Source organism: Hippocampus zosterae, chromosome 5 (genome assembly GCF_025434085.1).
Source record: "Hippocampus zosterae strain Florida chromosome 5, ASM2543408v3, whole genome shotgun sequence".
In the NCBI taxonomy this organism is placed as follows: Eukaryota; Metazoa; Chordata; class Actinopteri; order Syngnathiformes; family Syngnathidae; genus Hippocampus; species Hippocampus zosterae.
This window is the reverse complement of record NC_067455.1, coordinates 6,761,226-6,786,325: the sequence shown is the minus strand read 5'-3', so window position 1 is coordinate 6,786,325 and position 25,100 is coordinate 6,761,226. Positions and strand designations below refer to the sequence as shown.

General features: G+C 44.4%; 1 protein-coding gene across 1 annotated transcript; it reads right to left on the bottom strand.

Annotated features, from left to right (window-relative positions):
• Positions 1 to 371: 371 nt before the first annotated feature.
• Positions 372 to 23,334, bottom strand: si:ch211-113g11.6 (uncharacterized protein LOC559008 homolog). The gene is made up of 14 exons (XM_052066480.1): positions 23,000 to 23,334; positions 19,627 to 19,766; positions 19,330 to 19,392; positions 18,344 to 18,439; positions 17,555 to 17,660; positions 15,768 to 15,875; positions 15,236 to 15,375; positions 14,793 to 14,971; positions 14,564 to 14,672; positions 13,822 to 14,023; positions 10,344 to 10,459; positions 9,927 to 10,099; positions 8,732 to 8,787; positions 372 to 6,186 (listed from the first exon to the last, which is right to left on the bottom strand). Exons 1-14 carry the CDS (start codon positions 23,118 to 23,120, stop codon positions 5,840 to 5,842), a joined length of 1,956 nt encoding a protein of 651 aa, XP_051922440.1. The 5' UTR covers positions 23,121 to 23,334; the 3' UTR covers positions 372 to 5,839.
• Positions 23,335 to 25,100: the final 1,766 nt, after the last annotated feature.

Here is a 25,100-nt window from a genome sequence, read left to right as displayed (position 1 = left end):
AGCCCGGTGGGCTCGTGGTTAGCGTGTCGATCTCAGAGTGCAGAGGTACCGGGTACAATTCCAGCTCCAGCCTCCCTGTGTGGAGTTTGCATGTTCTGCGTGGGTTTTCTCCGGGTACTCCGGTTTCCTCCCACATTCCAAAAACATGCGTGGCGGATTGAACACTCAAAATTGTCCCTAGGTGTGATTGTGAGTGGTTCATCTGTGTGTGCCCTACAACTGTCTGGCAGAGGCAGTGTGTTGTCATGGAAAAAAATGAAATTTGAATGAACGGGAATAAACAAAAGTCACTTTAAGTTGACTCATTTTTATTGGGAATTGAATTCGCAACGTTCTATGGATACCCGGGTGTCAAATAAAGACGGTGTCGGTTTGTTTTGTCGTCACATTTTATTGGTTATCACATGTCAATAAGGATTTGTTACATGAATATCTATTGCACCAGATATGACCTTTTTAAAAATAACAGCATTTTTATTATATCATGATTAATTATAAGTACCGTAGAAAGAATTTAACCAAAAAAAAAAGACACAATGACAGCGGGCACATTTCATGTACATCACTTGAGACCTCAGAGCAACACGACAGCGAGCCACCTCGTTCACAATAAACACGTCCCTGAAGGCCACGTGACAAAAGATGGTGGGTCAGCGGCCGACAAGTTCCACTCAGGCGGCCATTTAAAGACACGCTTCACATGCTTGGAATCTGATTCAAATGCAGACTGCCAGCAGTAACCAAAGCAACAGGTGGATAGTGTGGTGGATCCTTTCAGTTTGTTGACTGAAAGTTTGCATTTAAACCACAGGCGGGTCCTGACGCGACGACGTCCTGGTTGTTCGGTTGCGATATGCCTCGAAGGAGACCCGAGGCTTCGTATCAACGAGCTTGTATCAAAATGCTTCGCTTTTGTACGTGAAGTTAGTCGACAGCTCGAAACGTGACACGGGTGATACCATAGCGGTCGAAGTGAAAACCAAGTTCCATCCAGTCCGGGCAAGTCTTAAGTAACTCTTGAATCTTAACCTTGGTGTTTTAAGCAGGTCTTAAGTTACTGTGGCAAGAATCCAGTCAAATTCCGATGAGTCAAGTCATGTCTTGGGTCAGTCAGTACCTGTACTTGTGAGTTATCTGTTAAGAAAACATTCATCATTGCATCTTTTTTTTTTAAAAACGAACTCCCAGGCCAGTCTTTGTACTGTCTAACCAAGATGAAGTCTACTTCATGTTGGACTAGCTAGCTATTAGCCAAACTGCGAGGTTAATGTGGCCCACACATCTCTGCCTACATGTTTTAGCTGGAGGGCTCGTCTGCAGCGTCACATTTTTGTTTGGCAATTTAAATCATGACTCCGAGCTGTTCTGTAAATTGTGGTGTGCAGAGAAGATGCGTTTTTGGCGTGTAGACATAGCTAGCTAGCTAGCCGTAGTGGTAGAAATGTAACAAATAATAACTATCGGTCAGTAACTAGCAATTGTGCAGCTTAGCCACTTACAAAGCCGTTCAAGCTCTCATCTCATGAGTGAGGGGGAACTCATACCGGGGGCTCCATTTTAGCTCCACCGAAAAAAATACCTTGAACGCTGAAAATGCTGTAAAGAGCTTAACGCTAGGTTCCGATAATTCAGTACTATTCGGCCTTCGCACATTTGTAGCTATGATCTCTGAATTCACTTGTCTTTCGGGACCAAATCCACTCTAAACAAAGCCGACAGTTTCTCCCTCATAATTGATAATGCCACTATATCTCCTTCCCCCCCAGGTGAAGAGTCTGGGTGTCATCCTTGACAGTTCACTATCCTTTCACTCCCACATCAATAACATTACCCCCTCCGCTTATTTCCACCTTCGCAATATAAACCGCCTCCGTCCCTCACTCACTCCGCACACCACCGCTATCCTTGTTCACAGTGTCGTCACTTCCCGTATTGACTACTGTAACTCACTCCTCTTCGGTGTCCATCATAAATTCCTCCATAAACTTCAACTTGTTCAGAATTCAGCAGCCCGGATCATCACGAGAACCCCCTCCTTCCATCATATCACCCCCATCCTCCGACAGCTCCACTGGCTTCTTGTTAAACTTGGAATCAACTTCAAATTACTTCTCTATACATTCAAAGCCATCCATAACCTTGCCCCCACTATCTGTCACATCTTCTTCATCCTCCCTCCACCTTTTTCTACCCTCTGCCCGTCTCAGTACGATGGGGTGCAGAGCCTTCAGGTCGCTCTGCCCCCAAACTCTGGAATTCGTAATATTGACTCTCTTTCCATATTCAAAACAGAGCTCAAAACCCACTTGCCTACCCGCCTAAAATCTTTCTTTCTTTGTTTATTATTTTATCAGTGTTTTACTATTGCTCTTGGTTGTACAGTGCCCTTGAGTGTTATGAAAGGTGCTTGCAAATGTGATGTATTATTATTATTTCGGTTTGACTCGAGTCATGTCTGGTGACTACCCCCCCCCCTTCTGAAGTCTGTACACAGAATTTTTTTTTGCTGAATTTACTCAATTTTATTTCATCAAATGGTAGCATGAAATGAAATCATCTGGATGTCATGCATTTTTGTAAACTAGACTATACATCTACTTAAAAATGTATCTGAAACCAGAGGAAATTTAATTTTTTTATGCAATTGTCAGAAAAAAAATGAGGAAATTCAACGCAACATTTCTTCAGTAGCTAATTGTATGAACACGGTTGTCATGTACATGCACCAAGAGTCAAGAATGTTGATGAAAGCTCAATGCAGAATTAAAAAATATATATTTTTCCTATTCTGACTATTTTTAAATGCTTTTAGTGTTGTCAAACCGCAAATAATCCGATCCGCAAGCAGCGCGCGAGAAAGGAAACGTCGTCGTCTCAATCCACACTGCTCGTCAACTCAAATAGATGTAGAGCGCAGCGAGCCGGCTCCTAATTAGCTATTAATGACAACCGGGCCGCAGCGGATGGCCCGACACGACTGCGGGATAATTTGTCGGCACTCTGGAGAACTTTCTAATCCACTACACGACTCTTCAGTCACAGACTTTATGTTCTTCCAAGATAAACGCGAAACTAGGGCTTCCCTTCGTCAGCCGGTTACCGCCGAACGTACGTGAAGCTTCTGTCTTGGGACGAGCAAGTTTGTTTGTATCACAGCTTTGAAACTCGGTAAGAAAAACTAACAGATACATATCACATTCCAACTATGGCATTTAAAAGACCCAAAGCATCGAGACAAATGTTCACATAAAGAGGCAGCAATGGTAGAAATCAGCACTGGCAGCAATAAAATACAGAACATCACAAATCTAAACACAAGCCTTTTTTTTTGTTTTAATCTCCTGGTAAAAATGTTGCCCTTTTGACGAGGTCTGCGTTAAAATGAGTCTTGCGACACCTTGATCACGTCTTTGCGTTCCATCGGTCACAATTTAGGTGGTTCTTAGTTTGATGTGGCTTGGCGAGTCAAAGATTTTCAAGTCAAGTCAACAGTATTTATGGAGTAGTTCACAAAAGCATAGCCAAGGTGGCCCCGCCCCCTTGTGATTACTTTTCAAATTCTTGATTTTGCAAAGGGGAAGTCAACCCAAATTTCTTTACAAAAAATAGGTTCCAGAGAAATAGGAGTTAAGCAGCAAAATCCACCTGTTTTTGTCCACCTCTGGTGGCGGCCATTTTGTCACACTCTGTCAAGGGGAATTGACATCACAGTCACTCAGGTAACGACCAATCAAGGTTCACCTGTTCTCTGAACCTGAGCCATGATTGGTCGTCACCTGAGCCCTGAACAACGGTGATGTCATTTTCAGTCGACAGCATGTAGCAAAATGGCCGACCCCTGAGATGGACAAAAAAAAAACGGTGAATTTTACTGCTTAACTCATAAACATTATGAATCTGAATTCTGTGTTTCGACTAGTAGAGCTGCATAGAAGATATTATTGTAAAAAAAAAAAGGTTTGACTTCCCCTTTAAGAAAAAAAGGGGAAACGTCATTTAACGGCAGATATCGAAGTTTTGTGGGAAAACAAATGAGAGATTTTTATTGTCAGGCCAAATCGCCCAGCCCAATGTGAAAACAAGCCAAGACATGTTGATTTGCAACGGTTTGTCAAAGCAGAAAAATGGACTTTGAGTCAGTATCATCCATACTTTTACGAGGACCACCTAATTGCGTTCGGTCCGCACCAAACACGCTGACCTTAACCAAAGACTGTTAAGTTAGGCCCAATATAAGGCCAGTCTTAATTTGAGCCTTTCTGGTCCTGCTCACTTTCCAAAGGTGTTGCTGCACTCGATGTAGTTGACCTTTTTAAAAAAAGGCCGAAGAGAAACGGCAAAGCTGTGAACAAGGTGTCATGGCTGAAAGCATCTTGTTAAAAAGATGCGAGAAAAAAACAACAAAAGAAAACTAAAACGCCCCTTTCTGAGGAGGAGGTACTGAGACACAGTGGTGGTCGGCAAAGAGCTCTAACTCATCCTCGTTACTTCCTGTCAAAAAAACAAAAACTAACAACAACAAAAGAAAGATGATTCTTCCTCCCAGCGATGTTGCCCGAGTCCCAGCAATTGCTTGGACTGCAAAATTGTGCTTAGGAGTTGATGTCCCAGAAGTATTAAGGCTTTGAAAATCTCAATACCAGACTTTTCCTTTTTTTTTTTTTTCCAAAACTACCAATGAGATGCAAGAAGTGATGCAAGATGTCTGATGTACGAGCAGTAGTAAAGCTTCACATATCCACAACGAAGCACAATCTAAGTCAAAATATCGAGAAAAAAAAACCGTCATAACAATCGGCCTGGTATTGATTTTTGTTTTCAACTCCATTGGATATGTTTAGCTTTTACAGTGCGGGAGGGATGGTTCACAAAGAGTCGTCATCATCGTTGGTGCTAATGCACGCTGATCCCCGATGTTCACCCAGGTTGACGATCAAAACCCACGTAATGAAAAAAAAACATCAAAAAGGTTGATAACCGCGGATATTAATTGCTTTAACCGTAAATATTATCCTAAACTATAATCCCAAATCAATTTCAGATCATTTCAAAGTCGTCATTATTTTTAAACGAATCCAGTGAGGTGATCCATCTCGACTGAGAAGATCTTTGTTTGTTGTGCAGGAGCTAAGTTTAGCCTGGGTTGTTACCGGAGCATCTTCGTCATCTTTTTTTTTTCTTTTTTTTTTTCGGGTAATGCTTTAAGATTTGGAGTTTAAACAATTAATATGTACTGGCAATTATAAATATGTTTAGGAGGCCGCGTCAGTCGGATTTTGTGTGTGTGTGTGTGTTACACAAGGACAAAGTTTTCCCCAAGAATAATCCAAAAATCTAAACACAAGTTGGAATAATATAAAAATGTTGCATTAGTATGAGAATAAATTTCGATTTTCAAGAAAGAAATGTTTCGATCTTTGCAAGGAGAGAGACATTTTGTCTCTGTGAAAATTTCCAGCAAGACATATTTTTCCAAGATATTACATTTTAACAAGCAAATTTCAAAAAGATAAAATTTTTACTTCAGGAATATTATTCATTTAATTCTGGAAAAGGTCCCTATAGTCTGAAAAAACAAAAGTATTGGATTATATTCTCATTTTTTTATTTGGGCCAAAACGATGGTAAGGAGCAGTAATGTTTGTTTTATCGACACATTGATTTCCACATGGATGTACGTCATGAAATACAATATGCCGTAATTTATTGCAAATTATTCCCCGGGTTGAGAACCACAATCTGAAGCGATACCTCACGCCGGAATTATTTGTGAACCAAACCTCCCGCATATCCTCTAACTGGGAGTCATTTAAGGATACGTGGTTAGCGCTAGCTGCGGTTAATGAAGCCAAAGGGCGGCCATGGCGAGCAGCAGCGACGGCCCCACGGTAGAGGCCGGCGAGGCGGCCAACAGCCGGCCGTGGCTGACCACCTTGAACGAGATGACCTCCACCTTGAACCCGTCCTCGGTGGCCATGCAGCGGAAGACGCCTTCCCTCAGGGGCGTGTCCACCGCCGGCCCCAGGACGCAGAAGTCGCCGGAGAAGAGGCAAGGGTAGTTCTTGACACAGTTGTCCTTTTCCCAGCGGTAGGTGGCGTGGAAGGAACGCACCGGGCAGGGCAGGAAGATGGAGGTGTTGGATGGCACCGACACTTGCCTGGGGGAGGTGCGACGCAGCTTGAGGGCTGTTGGAGAACAGTTGGAGAAAAAGGTCTACTATGCTCACTTCTTGCGATGGATTAATCTATGAGTCATTAAGTGTGACATTACCAGAGGTGGGAGTATAAGCTCGTTTCGAGTCTTGACCTTTCAAAAATCAATCTATTCGAGCAACTCAAATGGAGTGTCCACTATATTTCAAGCGCGTCATGGTTTGGGTCAAATCGGGTCAAAAATAGTCATATACAGTATACGTATGTATGTGACTTTATTATATTTTATTTATATATACTGTGTATGTGTGTATGTACATGATTTTTTATTTTATATATATGTATAATAGGGCGGCCCGGTAGTCCAGTGGTTAGCATGTCGGCTTCACACTGCAGAGGTACCGGGTTCGTTTCCAGCTCCGGCCTCCCTGCGTGGGTTTTCTCCGGGTGCTCCGGTTTCCTCCCACATTCCAAAAATATGCATGGCAGGCTGATTGAACACTCTAAATTGTCCCTGGGTGTGAGTGTGAGTGTGGATGGTTGTTCGTCTATGTGTGCCCTGCTATTGGCTGGCAACCGATTTAGGGTGTCCCCCGCCTACTGCCCGGAGACGGCTGGGATGGGCTCCAGCACCCCCCGCGACCCTAGTGAGGATCAAGCGGTACGGAAGATGAATGAATGAATGAATATATGTATAATTTGATATCATTCCCAAACCAATGTCTCTATTTTCATGACTGTATCTCAATTGAATGCATGACCAGCTTATAGTTTGTAAATTTAACATTTCACATGATCGTGTTGCCATTTTCTTTTTTAACGATTTTTATTTTTTATTTATTTATTTTTTTACAAAAATGTAATCCAATGAATCCAAATCTAATAATCTTCAGAGCTCCCTGTATGGTACTTGCTTTGTGAGGTTTGCTTACGCACCCAAAAATAAATAGCTAATTAAAAATAAAAAGTCTTTCCAAATCACCGCATCTTCAAAATGTCGGTTTTTAAAATCAAATGAAAGTCAAAGTGTCAAGTCATGTTGATCAAGTCGATTCTCCTGAATACCAAGTTCAAAATGGAATCGAGTCTTTCGTCGTTTTTTACAAAGAACGTCCTAAATTGGTGGCTTGAGTTTCAGTCAATTATAATACACAATCAAGTCAATCTTTTGAGATCTGCCCCCCCAAAAAAAAGTCTCTGGGCAAGCTATTCTATGGCGTAACGTGTCGAGTCAAGTCAACAGTATTTCTAGAGCACTTTCAAACAGCCATCGCTGCATACAAAGTGCTGTACATGGAGCGATTTAACATACACAATAAACAGTAAGACGAAATGGTAATAAAGGCGGTAGAAAGCACCAAGCAGTAAAATCAAGAACAAATCTAAGTCATGCTGAGTCGAACGCCAAAGAATAGGACTCATTTACATAACTAATTACCACCTGGCACTGAGTTTCTTTGGTCCTGACTCGGCAGCTTGGCTGGATGAACAGCCGCCATTTTCAAGCTGCGGATGGTCATGGTAATTAAAATCATGGCGGCGGCGGTGGTGGTGGGGCGGGGGGCGTTGTGGCCGTTCTGTCACTCATTTTGGCAACGCAAAATAAAAGGGCATAAATGTGCTGTAAATCCATGTCCGTGGGATATTTTGACATGTAACACTCATGTTATTAAGACACCTGGTCACTCTTTGAAAGTGCTCTATAAATATATTTGAGTTGTTTTAACCTAGTTTCTTTTCGTCCTTTTACTTTATTTATTTCTTCTTCCTCTTTCTTCTTTCTACCTACATTCTTGCTGCTGGAGGCTGTAAATTTCCCCAGTGTGAGACTATTAAAGGATATCTTTATGCACCCTGGAAAACCGGTAACATGATAAGCTGTCCACTGTAGTAACCACTGTCCCTGAAAAGGGTTAAATTATCCCCAAAAAATGCAGAGTATGTCGTTTATACTTTATAAATGGTCACTCCACCTCCACATTTCGTATGACTGACAGCTCGTTGGTACTTATCACCTGAAAACAGAAGCAATATTTTTCCCTTCGGCTCCAACAATGGTGTCCTATTTGTAAGGGCAGCTCATTAATTGCTAAGACTGCTCCGAACAGGCTGCAAAAAATTATGCCTGCAAAAAAAAAAATGCAATTGCTGTAAAGCAATTAAAGTGACTCGGCTGCATAAATCCAAAGACTGCACCAGTCACAGAGGCTGCACTGCATGAATTTACAACAGGAGGACTGGAAGCCGTCAATAAAATGTTGTTGTAAAACTGTGAAATAAGAATAACACAACAGACTTGAAGTAAGATTAAAAAAAGTGATTTACGAGAAGCGACAGTCGGCGTCGTTACTCTAAGCGTCTCCTTTATAGACTTGAAACTTATGATATGAGCAAGGCGATGCTTGTCGCCACCATTCGGAGGTTATAGTTGCATTGCGGACTCGAAAGTTGGCTTTCATGGAAGAAATTATCCCGCCTGCAGGTTTTTGAGCACTCGGCTCAATTAAGTGATAGTCATCTTTGGACCGCTGCTTTAATTAAGATACAGAGAGCATTTGAGGGCAGATAAAGGGCTCACCAGCAGCCTCCCCGCACACCGATGAGTTGGATTGGTCCAGATTCTGAATGAGCATCCTGTTAGGAGAGATGACACAGAAGACGGATTGCTCTTAAAGACTCTCACCAAGCAATTAGGAGCCTGCAAGTGCACTTTAAAGCATGCAAATGATACAACTGCGTCCAAAATTTGCTTATCACTGTCTTTCGTAACAGGAAAACCCTTGTAAAGTGCTGCATGGACATTTTAAATATGGACTCGAAGAAGGAGAGCAGAAGAGGGGGTCAGATTCTCAGCACAACCTAATCTGCACCATAATATGCACCAGCAATGCGGATGTTAACTCCGGCACTGGATGTACAGGCACTGAGCAACCCGCATCGCAAAGTTTTAGAACTCATATTCCTGAAGCAACGAGTTACACAAACTCTCGGGCTGGGAAATGTATCCACTTTATTGATTGATTTCAGTTTAGCCGAGCCATGCAGTTTGCTCATTGTTTTCTGTTGAACTGTTGGGCAGTTAAAATATTCATGAATTAATTCAAGATGCTGATGGGCGGCTCGGCGGTCGACTGTTTAGCGCACAGGTGGGCAAACTACGGCCCGCGGGCCAACTCTGGCCCGCTGGTCTTTTCAATCCGGCCCGTCGAAGGTTGGTACACAATTACGGTTCGATGTCAATGACTGCATCCATTTCATTTGTACTTGTAATGACAGGCATTTCAACGCCAGGGGGCACAGTTACTTGAAGTTGCAGAGCATAGGGAGGAAGGGGGAGACGATACGGAAGCCCGCAGTAGCGCCAAGTCAAGCAAATCCCATTCGATACGACAGAATAATGTGCTCTTAGTCTGAAAAACGTGCCAAAAAACTCAAAATACTGCTTTTTAAATAAAGAAATCCAATTAATATTATGTCGAATTTAGTTCACCCTTTTGATCCGACCCTCCATAATATTTTCTGGTTCTCATGTGGCCCTATGCAAAAAATAATTGCCCACTTCAAATTGGAAATTGATTTGGGGGAGGATTTTATTTTTAGGCCAAATTGCCCAGCCTTTTCTAAAAACAAGTCATAACTATTGCAAAAATCTGTCGGGGGAAAAAAACTTTTCTTGACCCTAAGCGCGTCAGCACCTGAACGCGTCTTCTTGCGAAGCTTCCTTTCAATCATCGTGACTGGTTTGAGAGTGATAGACTGTTGTGCCAACGTACCCCGACGTGACGTTATATCCTGGCGGGATGGCGATGCACCTCCTCCTTGCCTTGTCCCAGCCGCAATACGGGTCCCTGGAGAGGATGCACTCGCGGCACGTGTCGCCATAGCGACCGCAGTCGGCCAGCGGCAGCCGTTGGACCTCCATCGCCGTGGCAACGTACAAGTGACCCTGCGGCAAATACGCAGCTTCCTTTTACAACCGCCATTCGATCGCTTCGGGGATTTAATTGGCTTTGCAATCAAGGTAAAAGCTGCTTTGTTTTCAGACGGGCATCCCGGCTCAATTTTTAGCCTGGTTTTTAATGGTTGCTCTTTGAAATCTAGAATGGAATACCAAGTGGCCTCATCCATCTCGATTCAGAGCATAAATTATCGATTCACAAGACACGGGAGCGCCGTGGTGTTCTGCGTACCTTTTGGGGGTTGATGGCCATGTTGAGGACAGGCCCCTCATTGCGGAACATGGAGTACTGGGAGATGATAAACACCCCATTGCTGCTGTGAAGAACTTTAAGCACTTTTCCCTGTTCTGTTTGCAAAGACAAAGCGGACAGAATCAGAATTCTTTGGACCGCTTCCATTCGTAGGAGGGCTGCTGGGTCAAAATGAAGAAACCACACAAAAATGAAGGAAGAAACTGAGCTTCTTATCTTGGAATGTCAGTTTATCTTTTCAGGTTGGGCAGTGAACCGCGTAAATCGCTGGTAAAAATTTGTAATATTGAGAGACCATATAAGGAAATTGTCTTTCCTTATAGAGTTTGACACCTCAAACAACCTCAAATCCACATCTAAATTTATTCAAATGTACTTTTTATGCCTTATCACACTGGTGTCAAACTCAAGGCCCGGGGGCCAGATGTGGCCCCACCACATCATTTTAAGTGGCCCGTGAAAGCAAATCAAAGATGACAACTTCCATGATGCTTGCTAAAATCTGGACCAACATTTCACATTTTCACATGTAATAAATCAGTGAATTTTTCTTGTGACCAAACCCCTCCTTAGAGTTACTAAGTGTCCATGCAGTGGCAGTATTTGTCAATGCGAATTGAAGTTCACTGTCAAACACTCACACCAATCAAAAGAAACGTCAAAAGAAAATAGATATGTTCACGCCTAAATGTTCGACCAAACCATGTAAAAATAGCATGAAAAGGTGAAATTCGGACTTGCTTGTTTAGTGTAAAAACTCTGCAATGAAAATCTGTGATGAACCCGATTTGGCTTTAACCAGCCTGAAATGCCAGCACAGAGAAAGAAAGTGAACCAGTTTCTCATGGCACTGATGACGAGAAAAAAAGATTAGTGTTGATGTTTTTTGTTTTTCATATATATCAATGGATTTTCCTCTTGGAGATTTGTAGCGGTCTGACAAATAATCCCAGAGGGAATATTTGTGTAGTACAATGAGGCCTTTCATCTCATCGCCAGCACGGTTCTTCTTTTGCTTCCCTAACTTCTTGTCCTCAAACTTAAAAAAAAAAAAAAAAAACTCCTTTGTCTAAGATAACGTGACGCATTTCATCCGGTTTATTCTATTTCCAGCTTTGCTATCAAGAAAGTGGATCAGCACCAACATGGCAGCAGCAGCAGGCAGGCAGGTGGCACTGCGGGTTGAAAACGGGTGACAGTGCAGAACTTCAGCTGCTGAGTGGACACATTCGTTTTTGTCGAACAACATTCTTTATTGGAAAGCTTGCACACTTGGAGAAAGGCCAAAAAGTTGTGCTGGGGTTTAGCTTGGACAAGCGTTTCAGACACATCAGTATTTGTATACTCAAACCGAAGAAGTCACTTCTTCATAAGATGTCGTCTTTAAAGCCGCTTGGTCCATTTTACGTGTGACTTATACTGGGAATTTAAACCTGTGAAGGTATACTGTCTTGTCTTTAGTGTGGTAGACTCAACAGCAAAACTACGGCTAACCGCTAATGCTAGTTTCTAGCCAACGTCATGAGGAGAGCGGATCGGAGAAGAGGGAGAAACTTGGCTAGGATAACTAATAACTAAATGCAGGCCGCTCATTTAGGTGAGCACTATGGGAGCATTTTGACTACTAATAAAGACGGAAATCGCATAGTCGGCAAGAATCAAAAGTCTTAAAAAAAGTCCCTGGTTCACATCAAATGTCTTCACGCGCCTTGAAAAATGTTAACAGCAGGGCAATGGGGCTTTGATGGTGATTCGAGTCTTGGATAGTGTGTCCAAAATTAGCGACAAAATTAATTTGACTGCATCAGTCATTTTTCAGAATCTTCCCAATTTTTCCGTTGAGAGCCGATTCGTGGAATTCTTCCCCCTTTGCTAGCTATTATATGAAGCCGGGCTAATGGTTTTGTTTCAGTTTCTTTGTGTGTGTGGTTATTGATGTCAAGAAGCTCTCCAAAGGGTAGCAGAGCTGAAGATTTGCACGAGGCTTTCGCCTCGGAAAGTACAACCATGATGTTTTTGACATGGAAAAGGTAGAACCAGTTGCCTTGGAGTCCAATGATCAGCCCCATCATTGTTGATTGAATCTTGAGGGGCACAAATGGTCTCCCACTGTCATCATGTTTCTGGCAGTGTGGCTGCTTTCCGCTTTGATTCAATTTTTTATTTGCCGCCTAGTCATCCTTGTAGACGCAAACGTTCTCGAGCCTCTGTGAAAAGGCACAAGCGATTTCATCCTTCTTCAGACGTCAGTGTGCTCCATTTTCTTTTTCCGGCCATCAGGCCATACCCCTCCTGTTGCTGCCACACTTCATTTCGCTGACAGTGAGAGGCGTTGTGCGGTTCTCTCTCAATTGTTTTCTCTTTTGCTATTTTTAGCTTCAACCGAGTCTCTCATGTTGGACTGACGGCGCTGTGAATTTGTTTGCAAAGACGCTAAGCCGATAGATGTGACATCTCCTGTGAACACGAGCGCAGCGAGAGAGTCGTGCACATGCAAGACTTGTGATGGTTGCCATGGCGATCTCCCTCAGGCCCTCTGCAATTTTCGGAGGACCTTCTCAGAGCGACGGCAGCTGGGTGACGTGCGTGTTTGATTGCATCGAAATCAAATACTGTATCTCACCGCTCATGGTCACAACTGATATGTGGAAGGTTTATGAACAATGTCATACACAAAGAGGACTTATTAAATCAAAGAACTGTGCTGTTCTTCCCACATTTAGTCTGTGCTGTTGTATATATGGGTGTGGCACGGTGGTCAACTGGTTAGCATGTCGGCCTCACAGTGCAGAGCAGCAGGGTTCGATTCCAGCTCCGGCTTTCCCGTGTGGAGTTTTTGCATGTTCTCCCCGTGCTTATGTGGGTTTTCTCCGGGTACTCCGGTTACCACCAATAAAAACAAGCACGGCAGACTAATGGAACACTCTCAATTGTCCCTGGGTGTGATTGTGAGCTCGTACGGTTATTCGTCTATGTGTGTCCTGTGATTAGCTGGCAACCTGTTCAGGGCTCCAGCACGCTCTGCGACCCTCGTGACGATAAGCGGATTGCAAAACGGATGGGTGTTGTCAGTATGCGAACCTGAGTGGGATTGTTTTGTTCCTTGTTGCACACCAAAAAAAAGCAATCTTGAATCAGTGCCAGGTACTGTATAACCTTTCACACTCAGCTGCTGGCAGTGGCAGTTGGTTTCTGTTTTTTGGCCCGGGGCTTAGTTTGTCTCCATTTGGCTTTGCGCTGCCTTATTCACATCCCAGGGACAAGAGTTGACTGGCTTTTTGTCGAAAAATGGCAGTTCAAAATCAGCGTCAACGGTCAGTTTTGCCAGATCACCGTGGCTGCTTTTCCAGTCAAAGAGGAAAGAATCTGATCTCATTTTGACTGGTTCACATGTGGACCAGTGTGAGAAGACTATTACTGTCCCAAAAGTCAACAACTTGCAGGATAGCGAATTTACCTGTTCCGAGATAAAGGACACTGTAGTGCTCGTCGTTGACAGCCAGGACGATGTCCGCAACAGTGTGTGTGATTTGGTCGTCCATCGGCAGGTCCAGCGGGGCGACGCCCACCGGCCGGATCACGTCCTCGATTTCCGGGTGGTATCGGATCACGCCCAGGTTTTTGAGGTCATTTGCTGCAGAAGAATTCTTTCGACCGCACTGTGAGGAGAAGTAACGGAATCAGAACTGGTCGGAGTGGAAGGATACCAATTATGTATAACCTCATCAGAGCAATGAGCTACTCAATCGTTTCCTGTATATTCAGCCCACAGTGGCACCTGGTTTGCCAAGGGATTGTCACTGGGAATTGGGGTAAGGAATCAACCCCGTTTTTCATCTAAATCACTTTTTACTGGTTTATGTCGGCTTATTCAATAATGTTTGTTTATAAACACGCCAATGCAATTAGAATGGGAAAAAGTATTCACTGGGTTTTTGCTATCGGTAGTTGGGCCTGGTCCCGATGCCCATGAATAGCCCTGGTCCACTGTGCTGTAAACCATAATTTGATCCTAACCCAGGCCTTAATCCCAATGAATCTGTAACTTGAAACACAAGCCTTGGTTTAAAGCCATAAGTCCTGAACCCCCCGCCAAGCAATTGTAATTACCGCACTGCGAGAAAAAGGACTGAATGACGACCAGTTGGAACGGAAAGAGAACTCGACCCGGGGCGAGCAGTTCAACCGCATGTCCTTACCATCCCGGGTCGATTTCCAATGAAGGAGTTGCTGTAGCCTTTCAGCTTGGACGTGGAGAAGGCCTGGTCGATGTCTTCAATGGAGTAGGCGCAGATCACAGTTCTGCCCCTGGAAATGAAGGCCCACAAGTTACATTGTCGGAACGGATTACGGTTCTACCGCTGGTAAAGAGTGACTGATTGACAGATGATCAAACATGCAAGAGAGTCAGTTGGCATTCCAGCTCACCAGGCGTTGGAAAAGAGGCCATACATGACACCAGCCCGTTTGTCCTCTGCGGTCAGAACCACTGCCTGCTTCATCCTGTTGTACTGCTGCTGAGTGTTTCCGGCACCGCACATGACCCGCGCCTTCATGAAGGTGGTCCACGAGTCGGTCAGCAGGTTCTTGATCCCGCCCTCGTCCACCTATGGAATGTGCGGGGGTTCACTAAATGATGACTTTGGTGACTAATTTTGTCTCAGAAGATCGCAATTGTTACTTTGGCAAATTGTGTCTTTGGCCTGACTTTCGTTTCTGAAAGATTCTGACCTATGACATTTGGATCATGAGGGGGGATCCTTGGAACATTGTTTTTCTCTCGATCCAAAAGCTTTGACAACCCCATTCCAGAATATTCCAAAGGACTCGTGTGACAGAGGGTGTGATTGGGCGTTGGGATCTGTCCTTACCGTGCAGATACGGCCAATGCGGGCCCGGTATGGCTCCTCGTCCACTCGGGCGGTCTTGTTGAACTCACTGAAGAAGAAATAGATCTCCTCCTTATACTTGAGGGTAGACGGGATGATGGCGGCTCCAGCAAACTGAGGGTCTGAGTTGGGGAGATGTCAACATGAGACACTGACCGTAACCAAAGCAGAAGCTGTTTGGGTTTTAAAATGAGTTAGAATTTTAACGCCAGTGTTACGTTTTCTTTCCAAGACTTTCAATCTGAACTTGAAATCCCAACTGTGCGTTGCAACCGTAACCTTTGTTTCAGACCCAAATGCTGTCTTGAAACCCTGACCCTTTTTTAAAAAAAAACACTAACTTTAGCATAATCTTGGAACAGTATTTTGCAACCCCAACTCTAGAACCCAGCGCCAACATTTTCACTTTTTTTTGGTGCGACTCACAATGTGAGATAACATTGCCACCCGTAACCTAAACACAATGATGATTTCCACACTCGCTTTGTTTCCGTGCCAACTCCTCCTACTTAACTCAGCAACCAAACGTTCTCCGTCTTCAGGAGCTTCTGGGGCCCAAAGGTGCGGCGGATGGAGCCGACGTGACCGCCCACCGCCGACATGGCTGAATACAGACTCCCATCTGAGGAGAATTGACAGCAGCAGGTAAGGAAAGGCCAAAATGGAGCCTGATGGATGACTGAGTGAAAGATGTGAATGCAGAGGAGAGGACATTAAACGCAATAAAGAGGAAGTCGCGGCGAAACGGAGCAGGAGGCTGAAAGCCACCAACACACGTCGGTCTCCTTTTCGGGTTCGTTTCCATAGCGATCGTCGTTAAACATGGAATAATTAAGACCTCATTAACTCAACCTCTGCTCTGCGGTTTGTGGCAAGCACTGGATGATGTCATGCAACAAAAATCTCATACATTTGCATGCCGAGGAGGTTCAAATTACGTTTCAAAATCATGAAAAGTAAAGTTCTTGTCTTAGCTCTGGAATGCTCTGGGTGTGTTCTCTGAATGCGTCAAAAATCCACTCGCCCCACGGACCTGTCAACTGTCAATCAAATACGACTGCTACGATCGAGAAAAATGATTGCGACTGTTTGTGGATTATATCCCGCCGTACTATCACGGGTGTTTTGCTCACTGCGACAATGAGGTGCTCGAAAGCGGTCATGCCAACGCACAGTCCACACGCTGGCTCGCAAGTCGGATTATGTCTTCCATTAGGGCCACTTGAGGGCCCCATGTGCGGCCCCAGTCCCCGTGTTGTTATTGCTGAATAGACGTTTTTTCGCCTTCGTATCTTAATCAGCCGATCATTACATCATCAACAAAATCGATTTTACTACCCTGCCTCAACATTCCACGCTTGAAGTGACGGCACGAAATCAACAAATTGCTTATCATCTGTTTTTAGCGTCTTATTTTCCAATTGGCCAGAACTTTGGACTTGTCCGTCTGCTAGCATCACCGGAATATAACGCTGCGTGGAGCTGCGAAACGTCCAGCCAACGAGGCGACACACATAAGTACAAAAATAAAACGTCGGTGGCCGAGAATAGCGGTTAGCCTCGCTAGCTTCTGGCTACTCTTAAAATATTCATGCCGGTGGGATCTCGGGACTGGCGGCAGGGAGTGAGGGCGGCGGTGCAAAGTGGAACTCCGGCTTTGTCAACCCAAATTTTACGTCAACAATGGTCAGTCAACATCTGTGCGCTAATAGGAACTTTATTTGTCATTGAAGTGGTGTGATACAACACGCAGAATCATTGTTAATGCTATTGTCATTCTTCGACACTGAACGTCTGGCTTCCAAAAGTATGTGGAATGTTTTGTAACTCAAAAAAGCTCCACCCTGATTGGTTCCCAATCATTCGCATGATGAACGATGTCATCAAAACAAAATCTCTGTCTAAAAGCGTGACCTAAAATGTACCTTTTTTTTCCGAGCAGGATTTTGTCCGCTATATACTGTATCGAATTGACCTGCCATGTTTCCCCAAGCTGCTGTTGCCTTTGTAAGCACTTTGACGAAACATAGCTAAATTAAAACCGTTCTGCGCTGTTGTATACAAAGAAACCTTTACGGTATACTCTGGAAAAAGATCGTTTAGATCTTGTTGTTAGATCAGTTAATGTGTGGAAAATTATCCGCCTGGGGCGCCGAGGAACAAAAATGCGTTATCTTTGTGAGACTGACGAAGACTGACGAAGAACGGCTGCGCTTTATTGGCTCCAGTGGATGAACATCAACATTTTTACAGTACGCCGATGGCGTTCGGTGCTGCTCCGGCGCACACACGCTGGTTTACCTGCAGGCAGGCTGATGGACTTTTGCGAGGGGTACGGCGGGGAGATGTCGGCGGGCGAACCAATCTGCCCAACACCCTGGATGTCAGTCAGCACTGTGTCGTTAACCTGCACGTAGACATGTTTGACACTCGGGACCGGTTCGTAGAATTCTAACCCTGAGCTTAAACCACAACCCAGACTTGAAACATGAACACCGGCTTTTACCCTTTCAGGGACAGCGGTTACCATAGTGGACAGTTTATCGGATTATCATTATTTGTGCATGAATGGGTTAATGATCACATGATCAGATTGGGACAATATTTTCCGAACTTGAAACCCGATCTTCAAGCCCTAAATCAAGCTCGAAAAGCTATTTTGGAAAAGTAACTTGAAAATATATTTTGATACCCTCACTTGAAGCCCTACTTCAGGTTTGAAACAGTCCTGCTTTTTGAAACCTCAAGCCAACCTTTCACCTAAGCCTTACTCTTACCCTGAAAATCGAACTCCCAACCTCAACCCAGGCTTCAAACCCTAATTTAAAACATTAACCCATATTATATGAACCAAGGCTATGAAAGGTATTTTTCAACCCTAACCTGAAATCCCTACACTGGCTTTAAAACCCAGTTTAAAATCACTGCGCCTTGTTTGATCAGGTTGCAACAAAAATACAAAGAGACCGGAAGAGTCACAAAAAGGCATAAAAGATGCCGTACTTGGAAAGGTATCGTGCATTTTTTTTTCCAACCACAAAAAGTGGGTCAGGATGTTTAGCTGGTATTCATGTTTGGTGTACCGCTCACCAGCATCCAGCAGCGAGGACTGCCAGCATTTGTCCCGCACACGATGAAGGTGTCGTTGACTTTCTCAATGACCGTGATGAAGTTGTCGCACTCCAGCTGCGAGGTAAACAGATGACAAAAGTGAGACGAGGAAGCCACGGCTGAAGTACGAGCCTGAAGAGAGGCGAGGGTGCAAACATGAGACGAGATCCACGGAGGGATGGTCGGATTGGATCACTATGCTGTGATAATGTTCAATCATCCGTCCATATTTTTCCTCACTAGAAGGCGCACCTAAAAGCATTCCATTTTCTCAAAAGCCGACCGTGCGCCTTGTAATCCGATGCGCCTTATACGTGGTTCAATATTCTGATTAGTTGGACGTAGAATTTTAAATCTTCAGTAAAGCGCTTTGTTACAGCTGCAGCGGTTGTGAAATATCGATATCAATAAAGCTGTATTGTATTGTATAATCCCTTTAGGGTAGCTTCATCTAGTGGATGCATAATGCAACCGCAGCCACTACTGTATATTCGATTCTGTGCGTCTCGAAAATTTTATAAGTAGATATGTTTTCCATGTAAATGCCCGAATCCGCACCAAGCCCCCCCAAAATTCTGATATAAATTTTCGTATGAAGAGACGTTCGTAAATAGAAAAAAAATGAGATTAAATTTCGGTACCTCCACCAAGGAATATTTATTTCTTGAAAATTCTGTAGGACAGGGAGTTGCCCCAAAATACCACCCTCCCTCCCCACCAGTAACCCCCCGCCCCCTCCAAAAAAAAAGTTGGCAGAGTTCGCTGGATTCCAGCAACTGACGATATCATTTGCGAGCTTGATCGATTTCCATCATGGCGGTGTTTAAAGCTTACGAGTAAAACGTGGCACAAAGCTCGGACCGACAAAGGTGATGATGATGATGATGATGGTGAAGATGATCACAGATGATGAAGATGCACTTTGAAGGCTGGTTGGACAGTCGCACTCGAGAAAGCGCTTCTACCTCGAGGGGCGCCGCCTTAGCCTTGCAGGTGTCGATGGCTGTCTGGTCTGACGGCGCCGGGATCTATTGGGGAGAGCTCCTGAGTTAGTAAAGCACTCCATTTTCATCAATACTCGGAGTAGCTCACAATTGTTTGATATCAAAGCCTTTTGAGTATGTATTCGATATCCTTCATACACGTCTTACGGACGCAAACGATGACGATGGGGATATCTCCCCCACTATGTAAGCACAACATTGTGGAGCGATGACCCGTCAGAGTCAAAGTGAATTAATCATAAATAAATCCATAAATACCTGCACATCACGTACGCCTCTGTTGCTGAAAGTGAGCACGTAGATGACAGCCTGGCCGCCCACGTAGAGTGTGTCGCTGCCCTCTTGGTGATACATGCTAATGTAATTCTCGGGCTTGTCAAAGTGGAAGCGAGACGGTTCTGGGGGAGTCGAGACAACGACACGTCAGACAAAAGCTTCTGTCCAGGTCAAATGTTATTGAACTGTCATTGTAGCGGAGCAGCTATCGTGTGTAGCGCGGTATAATGGACAATGAATATAACATTCAGAAAATATTACAGAGCGTTTGAATTCATTCCATGATCAAACTCTTCATTTATTCATTCATTCATTCATCTTCCGAGCCGCTTGATCCTCACAAGGGTCGCGGGGGGTGCTGGAGCCTATCCCAACTGTCTTCGGGCAGTAGGCGGGGGACACCCTGAATCGGTTGCCAGCCAATCGCAGGGCACACAGAAACAAACAACCATTCGCACTCACACTCACACCTCGGGACAATTTAGAGTGTTCAATCAGGCTGCCATGCATGTTTTTGGAATGTGGGAGGAAACCGGAGCACCCGGAGAAAACCCACGCAGGCCCGGGGAGAACATGCAAACTCCACACAGGGAGGCCGGAGCAGGAATCGAACCCGGTACCTCTGCACTGTGAAGCCAACGTGCTAACCACTGGGCTACCGGGCCGCCGCTCTTCATTTACTCACAGTCAAATAAAAGGATCCCATTGAAATGAATTGTAAGGCCAGTAATCCGTTCAGAGTCCCCCCCCCCCCCCCCCCAAAAAAAAACCCACCACATTCAAATGCAATGCAATAAAATACATCATGAAGGAAACTGATTTCATGAAGTGTAATTATGGTACGGACTGTTTTCACGTGTTTTGGATGTCTACCTTGTAGGGGGCGTGGCCCAGTCAGGAGTGGAATTTGATTCATTTGTGTGTAGATGTGAGTGGAACTCTTTCCACTTAAATTCCTGCCGATTTTTATCCAAGAGAAATTCCGAACCATCCCAAATGATCAAAACATTTTGGAAACACAAATGTCACACCGAGCTTCTGCGCCTATGACTCGGAACACAGGCTGAGGTGAACAGCTCCAATTTTCAAGCTAAGCAATTCCATTGTCTCTGTCATTTGCATTTTTGTTTGGCGGTGTGTCTGCTGCATGGGCCACACACTAACTAACAAATGTATGAAGTGCTGCCTTCAGCAGTGAAAATTGTTTCTTTTCACAACACTCTGTGGGCTCCACAGTTTGGCAAGTAGTACCCACTTGCCGAGATGCAACACCCTACAATGTCAGATGTGTCTCCTGGGATGAATTAAAAAAAAACGGATTCGGAAAACCGCTTATGATTTAAATGGTCTGCGCATGGAATTGCACCACAAGAGATCGATCTCTTTGGAACGATTCGCTTTGATTCAAAGGAAGATCATTTTTAAAGTCAGATCTACACGTCAGCTTTAAAGTTAAGCTTCCCAAACCATTTTTTTAAAAAACTCAAAAGTAGATAGATTTTGGTCAATGTCATCCACTAAGAGTCATTCAAATATAATTGGGGGTACTTTTCGGAGTGCTGTAAAAGATGGCCGTAACATGTTTTATGAATTCATCTGGTGAATTATGCCTGCCCTTGTCGATTAACATTTCAAAGAGATAAGCAGGAGAATGAATGTTGGACTTGTGAGCTGTGATTGTTGTGGATTCATTAAAAATGTACAATGGTGCGAGGTCCTCACGGGAGCGTTTCAGCAGTTAATGAGATTCTCATTAAAAACACGTAATTACACCGGGAGGAAGGCAAAGAAAAGAAAGATCTTTTCTTGAAAAACAACAAAAGCGGAAATGTACGGTCAGGTTTACTCATTGCTGCCACAATATAGATTTATTGTGCGTATAAAAGGTTCATATGTGGCCACAAAATACCAAATTCTGTCTAAGAAATATGACGGCCATGACACACTCATTTGTGTGTTTATCGTCCCCATGAGGCACTCGTCTGCAGCTGCATGGTGACGTTGTTCTGTAAAGATGTCCTTTCTTCACCACAAATTTCACCGAGAGAATCTTCTACAGATGCACTCTGCCACATTAAAAAAGTAGCCAGTGTCCATCTTACATATCGACGAGCACCGTCCCCACAACATAACTCATATCCTGCTATTCATATCGAAACAGCGGGCAACAAAAGTGAGTACACCCCTCAGTGAAAATTTGACATTTAATGGCACGACGATCTGTTTCTATTCATTTTATCGTCCTATTATACAGCCGTGCACTTTTTTTTCCTCTTAAATTCGGCGTGACCGCCTCCTCAGCTGGTCAAGCGAGGATCGAAAGCCTCTTCAAAGACCTCACATGTACGACTTCAGAATGCTTCACCTTGTTGTCTGCCAGTCTGGTCGAATTGTGCAGTGTGTGCGCGCGCTAGTGTGTGCGTGCTTTGCATTGCAATGAATGTCGCCTTGTACGTCATCTTTAGTGCCCTGTTTTTTCAAGCTCGTTTTATTATTGGGGGGGTGTCCAGAGGATCCAGAAAATCCAGATCCAGCCCACGCAGGCACGCACGCGCACGTACACAGCACCCCCTCCCCCTCTTTAGCAGGAGGTGTGAGGTGTAAAATGTGAGTGGAATTAATAACAAGCCGTAAATTTTCCGCGCACTTACACACACACATACACACACACACACACACACACATACATGCAAGCACATTGGCGTGCACGTGCACTGGGTGTTATTTGATGGCTCGTGTTGATTGCTGCAGCCGCCTCGCTCGGCCCCGCATTGCAGCCCCGCAAGGACGCGGGGAGCCGCGCGCCGCCTCCACGCGGCCATATTTCACGTCGAGGGTGCAGCCTCGACGCGTGTGTGTGTGTGTGTGCTTGTGTGTGCGTGTGTGTGTGTGTGCGTGCGTGCGCGTGCGTGCGTGTGTGTGCGTGCGTGCGTGTGCGTGCGTGCGTGTGTATGTGTGTGTGTGTATGTGTGTGTGTGCGTGTGTGTTTGCGCGCGCGCGAGCAGGATGGAGGTTGCATGCGTGTGTGTAGGTGCCCGCGCGTGATTGACAGGCGTCTCGGTGCGCTAATTGTTAAAGCGCGCACGAAGCAGCCCGCCCGCGCCGACCTGAAGCAAATCTTCATAATCGGACGGAATCTTTTGGCAAATAATGTCTTGATGTATTATTTTTTTCCCCCAAATATGGAATCAATTTCATTGACTTCAGCAGCAACTGGGGGAGGGGGGAGGGGACATTTTCAGGACTAATTGATTTGCCCCCGCCAGGCGTCCAAAACTCATTTGGACGCGTGGATAAAATTAAAAAAAAGTGAGATTAATACTTTAATAACCACAATGCAGCTGTGCTTACTTACCGTGCACGACGAATTTCAGCCTGGCCGGCTTTGCCGTCACAGCGGCGGCAAAAAGCCCCGCGAGAAGGAGGAGAAGGTGATGATGATGATGATGATGGAGCGCGTTCATCTTTATGCTCATCGTCGCCAAAAAAAGATGGTCAGAAATTATTGAATAATAATAATAATAATAATAAAAGAATCCTATGCTTAACGCTCCCCGTGTTGGCTTCCTTCCAAGCGGGTCTGCCGCGTCCTCAGTGCCCGTTGCTTGCGCGCTGCTGGTCGGATGATGACTTGGATGAGTCGCGCCGAGAAAAAGAAGCTCCACCTCGCAGGCGCTTGGCAACAATTGGCTGCAAAACGCGCGCGCACACACGCTCGTTCACAGATCCGCGCGCGCGCGCACATTACGCACACCACCTGTTGTTGCGCTTTTAACACATTGGTAACACTGCTAATGCGCTCTTACGTGGCTCCGTGCTGGTATTTGAAACTCATGCAGGTTTTTGCTAACCATGCGGATGTTCAAATATTTGTTCCTTTGATTCCCAAAGTTCTGTTGTCCTCATTTTACAGTTACACTTTCCAGTCATTTTTTTTCCCAATTCGATTTCAGCCTCTGTGCGTTTCCATGTTAGTCTCATCCTTTGTTGAATTGTCAGAGCAAATTCGTATTCGACAAGCAAAACCCGCCTGGGGTAATCTCGACACACACGAATAGATTTATTAAAGAGCAGTTTTACGTTTGTGTACATATTGTTGCGTTCTGTGATGTGGTAGTGATGAGACGAAAAGCTTGAGGCCCTTCTTGGCTCATTTAATACGCCGAATTGGAGTGAAGTGAGCACTAAATATAAAGATTCAATTTTGGGGTATTTTTTGGTGTTGGACGCTGCGCTTCATCATCAAACTGTCAGCCGACACTTTGTCAATTTTTGGAGTGACTCAAAACGCATTTACATTCATGTAAAAAAATAAAACAAAAAACTATGACGTAATTTGGGCTCATGATTGGACGTGAGAATTTCAGCCACCAGATGGCAGCAGCATCAACTTTTTGAACGCTACATATTCATTCATTCATCTTCCGAGCCGCTTGATCCATATGAGATCCTTAAATCTGCACTGGTTTAATACGATTCTCCGGTTGTGCTTCTAAATTTTGCGTACCCTGGCAGAATTTGTCAAATGGGTGCCATTCTTTTAAAAAAACAAAACTTAAAAAGGTGTTCATTAACAACACATTTTATTTGCATGTTTTACTTTCATTTACTTTTATTTATTTGCATGTTGTAATAAGATAAGATAAGATATCCTTTATTGGTCCCACACTGGGGAAATTTACAGCCTCCAGCAGCAAGAATGTATGTAGAAAGAAGAAAGGAGAACGAGAAAAAAAACAACAAATATCTTTCAATTAAATACAATATGAACACAAATGGATAAATCGCAGTGCTATTTACAATTGTCATTCACATCATCATTATTATTATTATTATTATGATTGTTATTTTTTATTCATCAGCCTGACAGCAGTCGGTAGGAACGAGCGTCGGTATCTCTCCTTCTTACTTCTTACTTTTGTAAATTTTCACTCCTCGGTTTTCTCCGACTCTGTGTTTCCTCCCCTATGACTACTACCATGGTTTGCTATTCATTTACATCTGCTCTTTCTCTTCTATGCTTTCCATTTGGGTCCCTGTGCTCATCGTTTGTAAATAAATGATCCTCGTGGCCTGAGAATAACCCGGAAGGGATACCATCAAGCCGTGAGGCCGTGTGTGTAGCCACCCCGAGCAGGCCAGGGCAACTTTAATCCAACCCTGAGGCGTAGCGTCCGAAGGGAGCGAGTGGTAGTATTAAAAATAGGCACTATGCGAGCCGGCGGAAAGACCTACATAACAGATTGAGACAGTTGAGAGGTAATCCAAAAGGCTTTAAATCCGCACACGTGATCACGGGATGTTTTCACTTTTTCTGGGTTATCCCTGCCCAGCGCATGAATGTGCTCTCAGTCCACCGTATCGCGATGGTCGTAAAGGAGACATACAGTGATGCCCTGAGATGTGAGTTTCATTCAGTCTGTGACCACAGTCTGAGTTTAAAACACTCATATCTC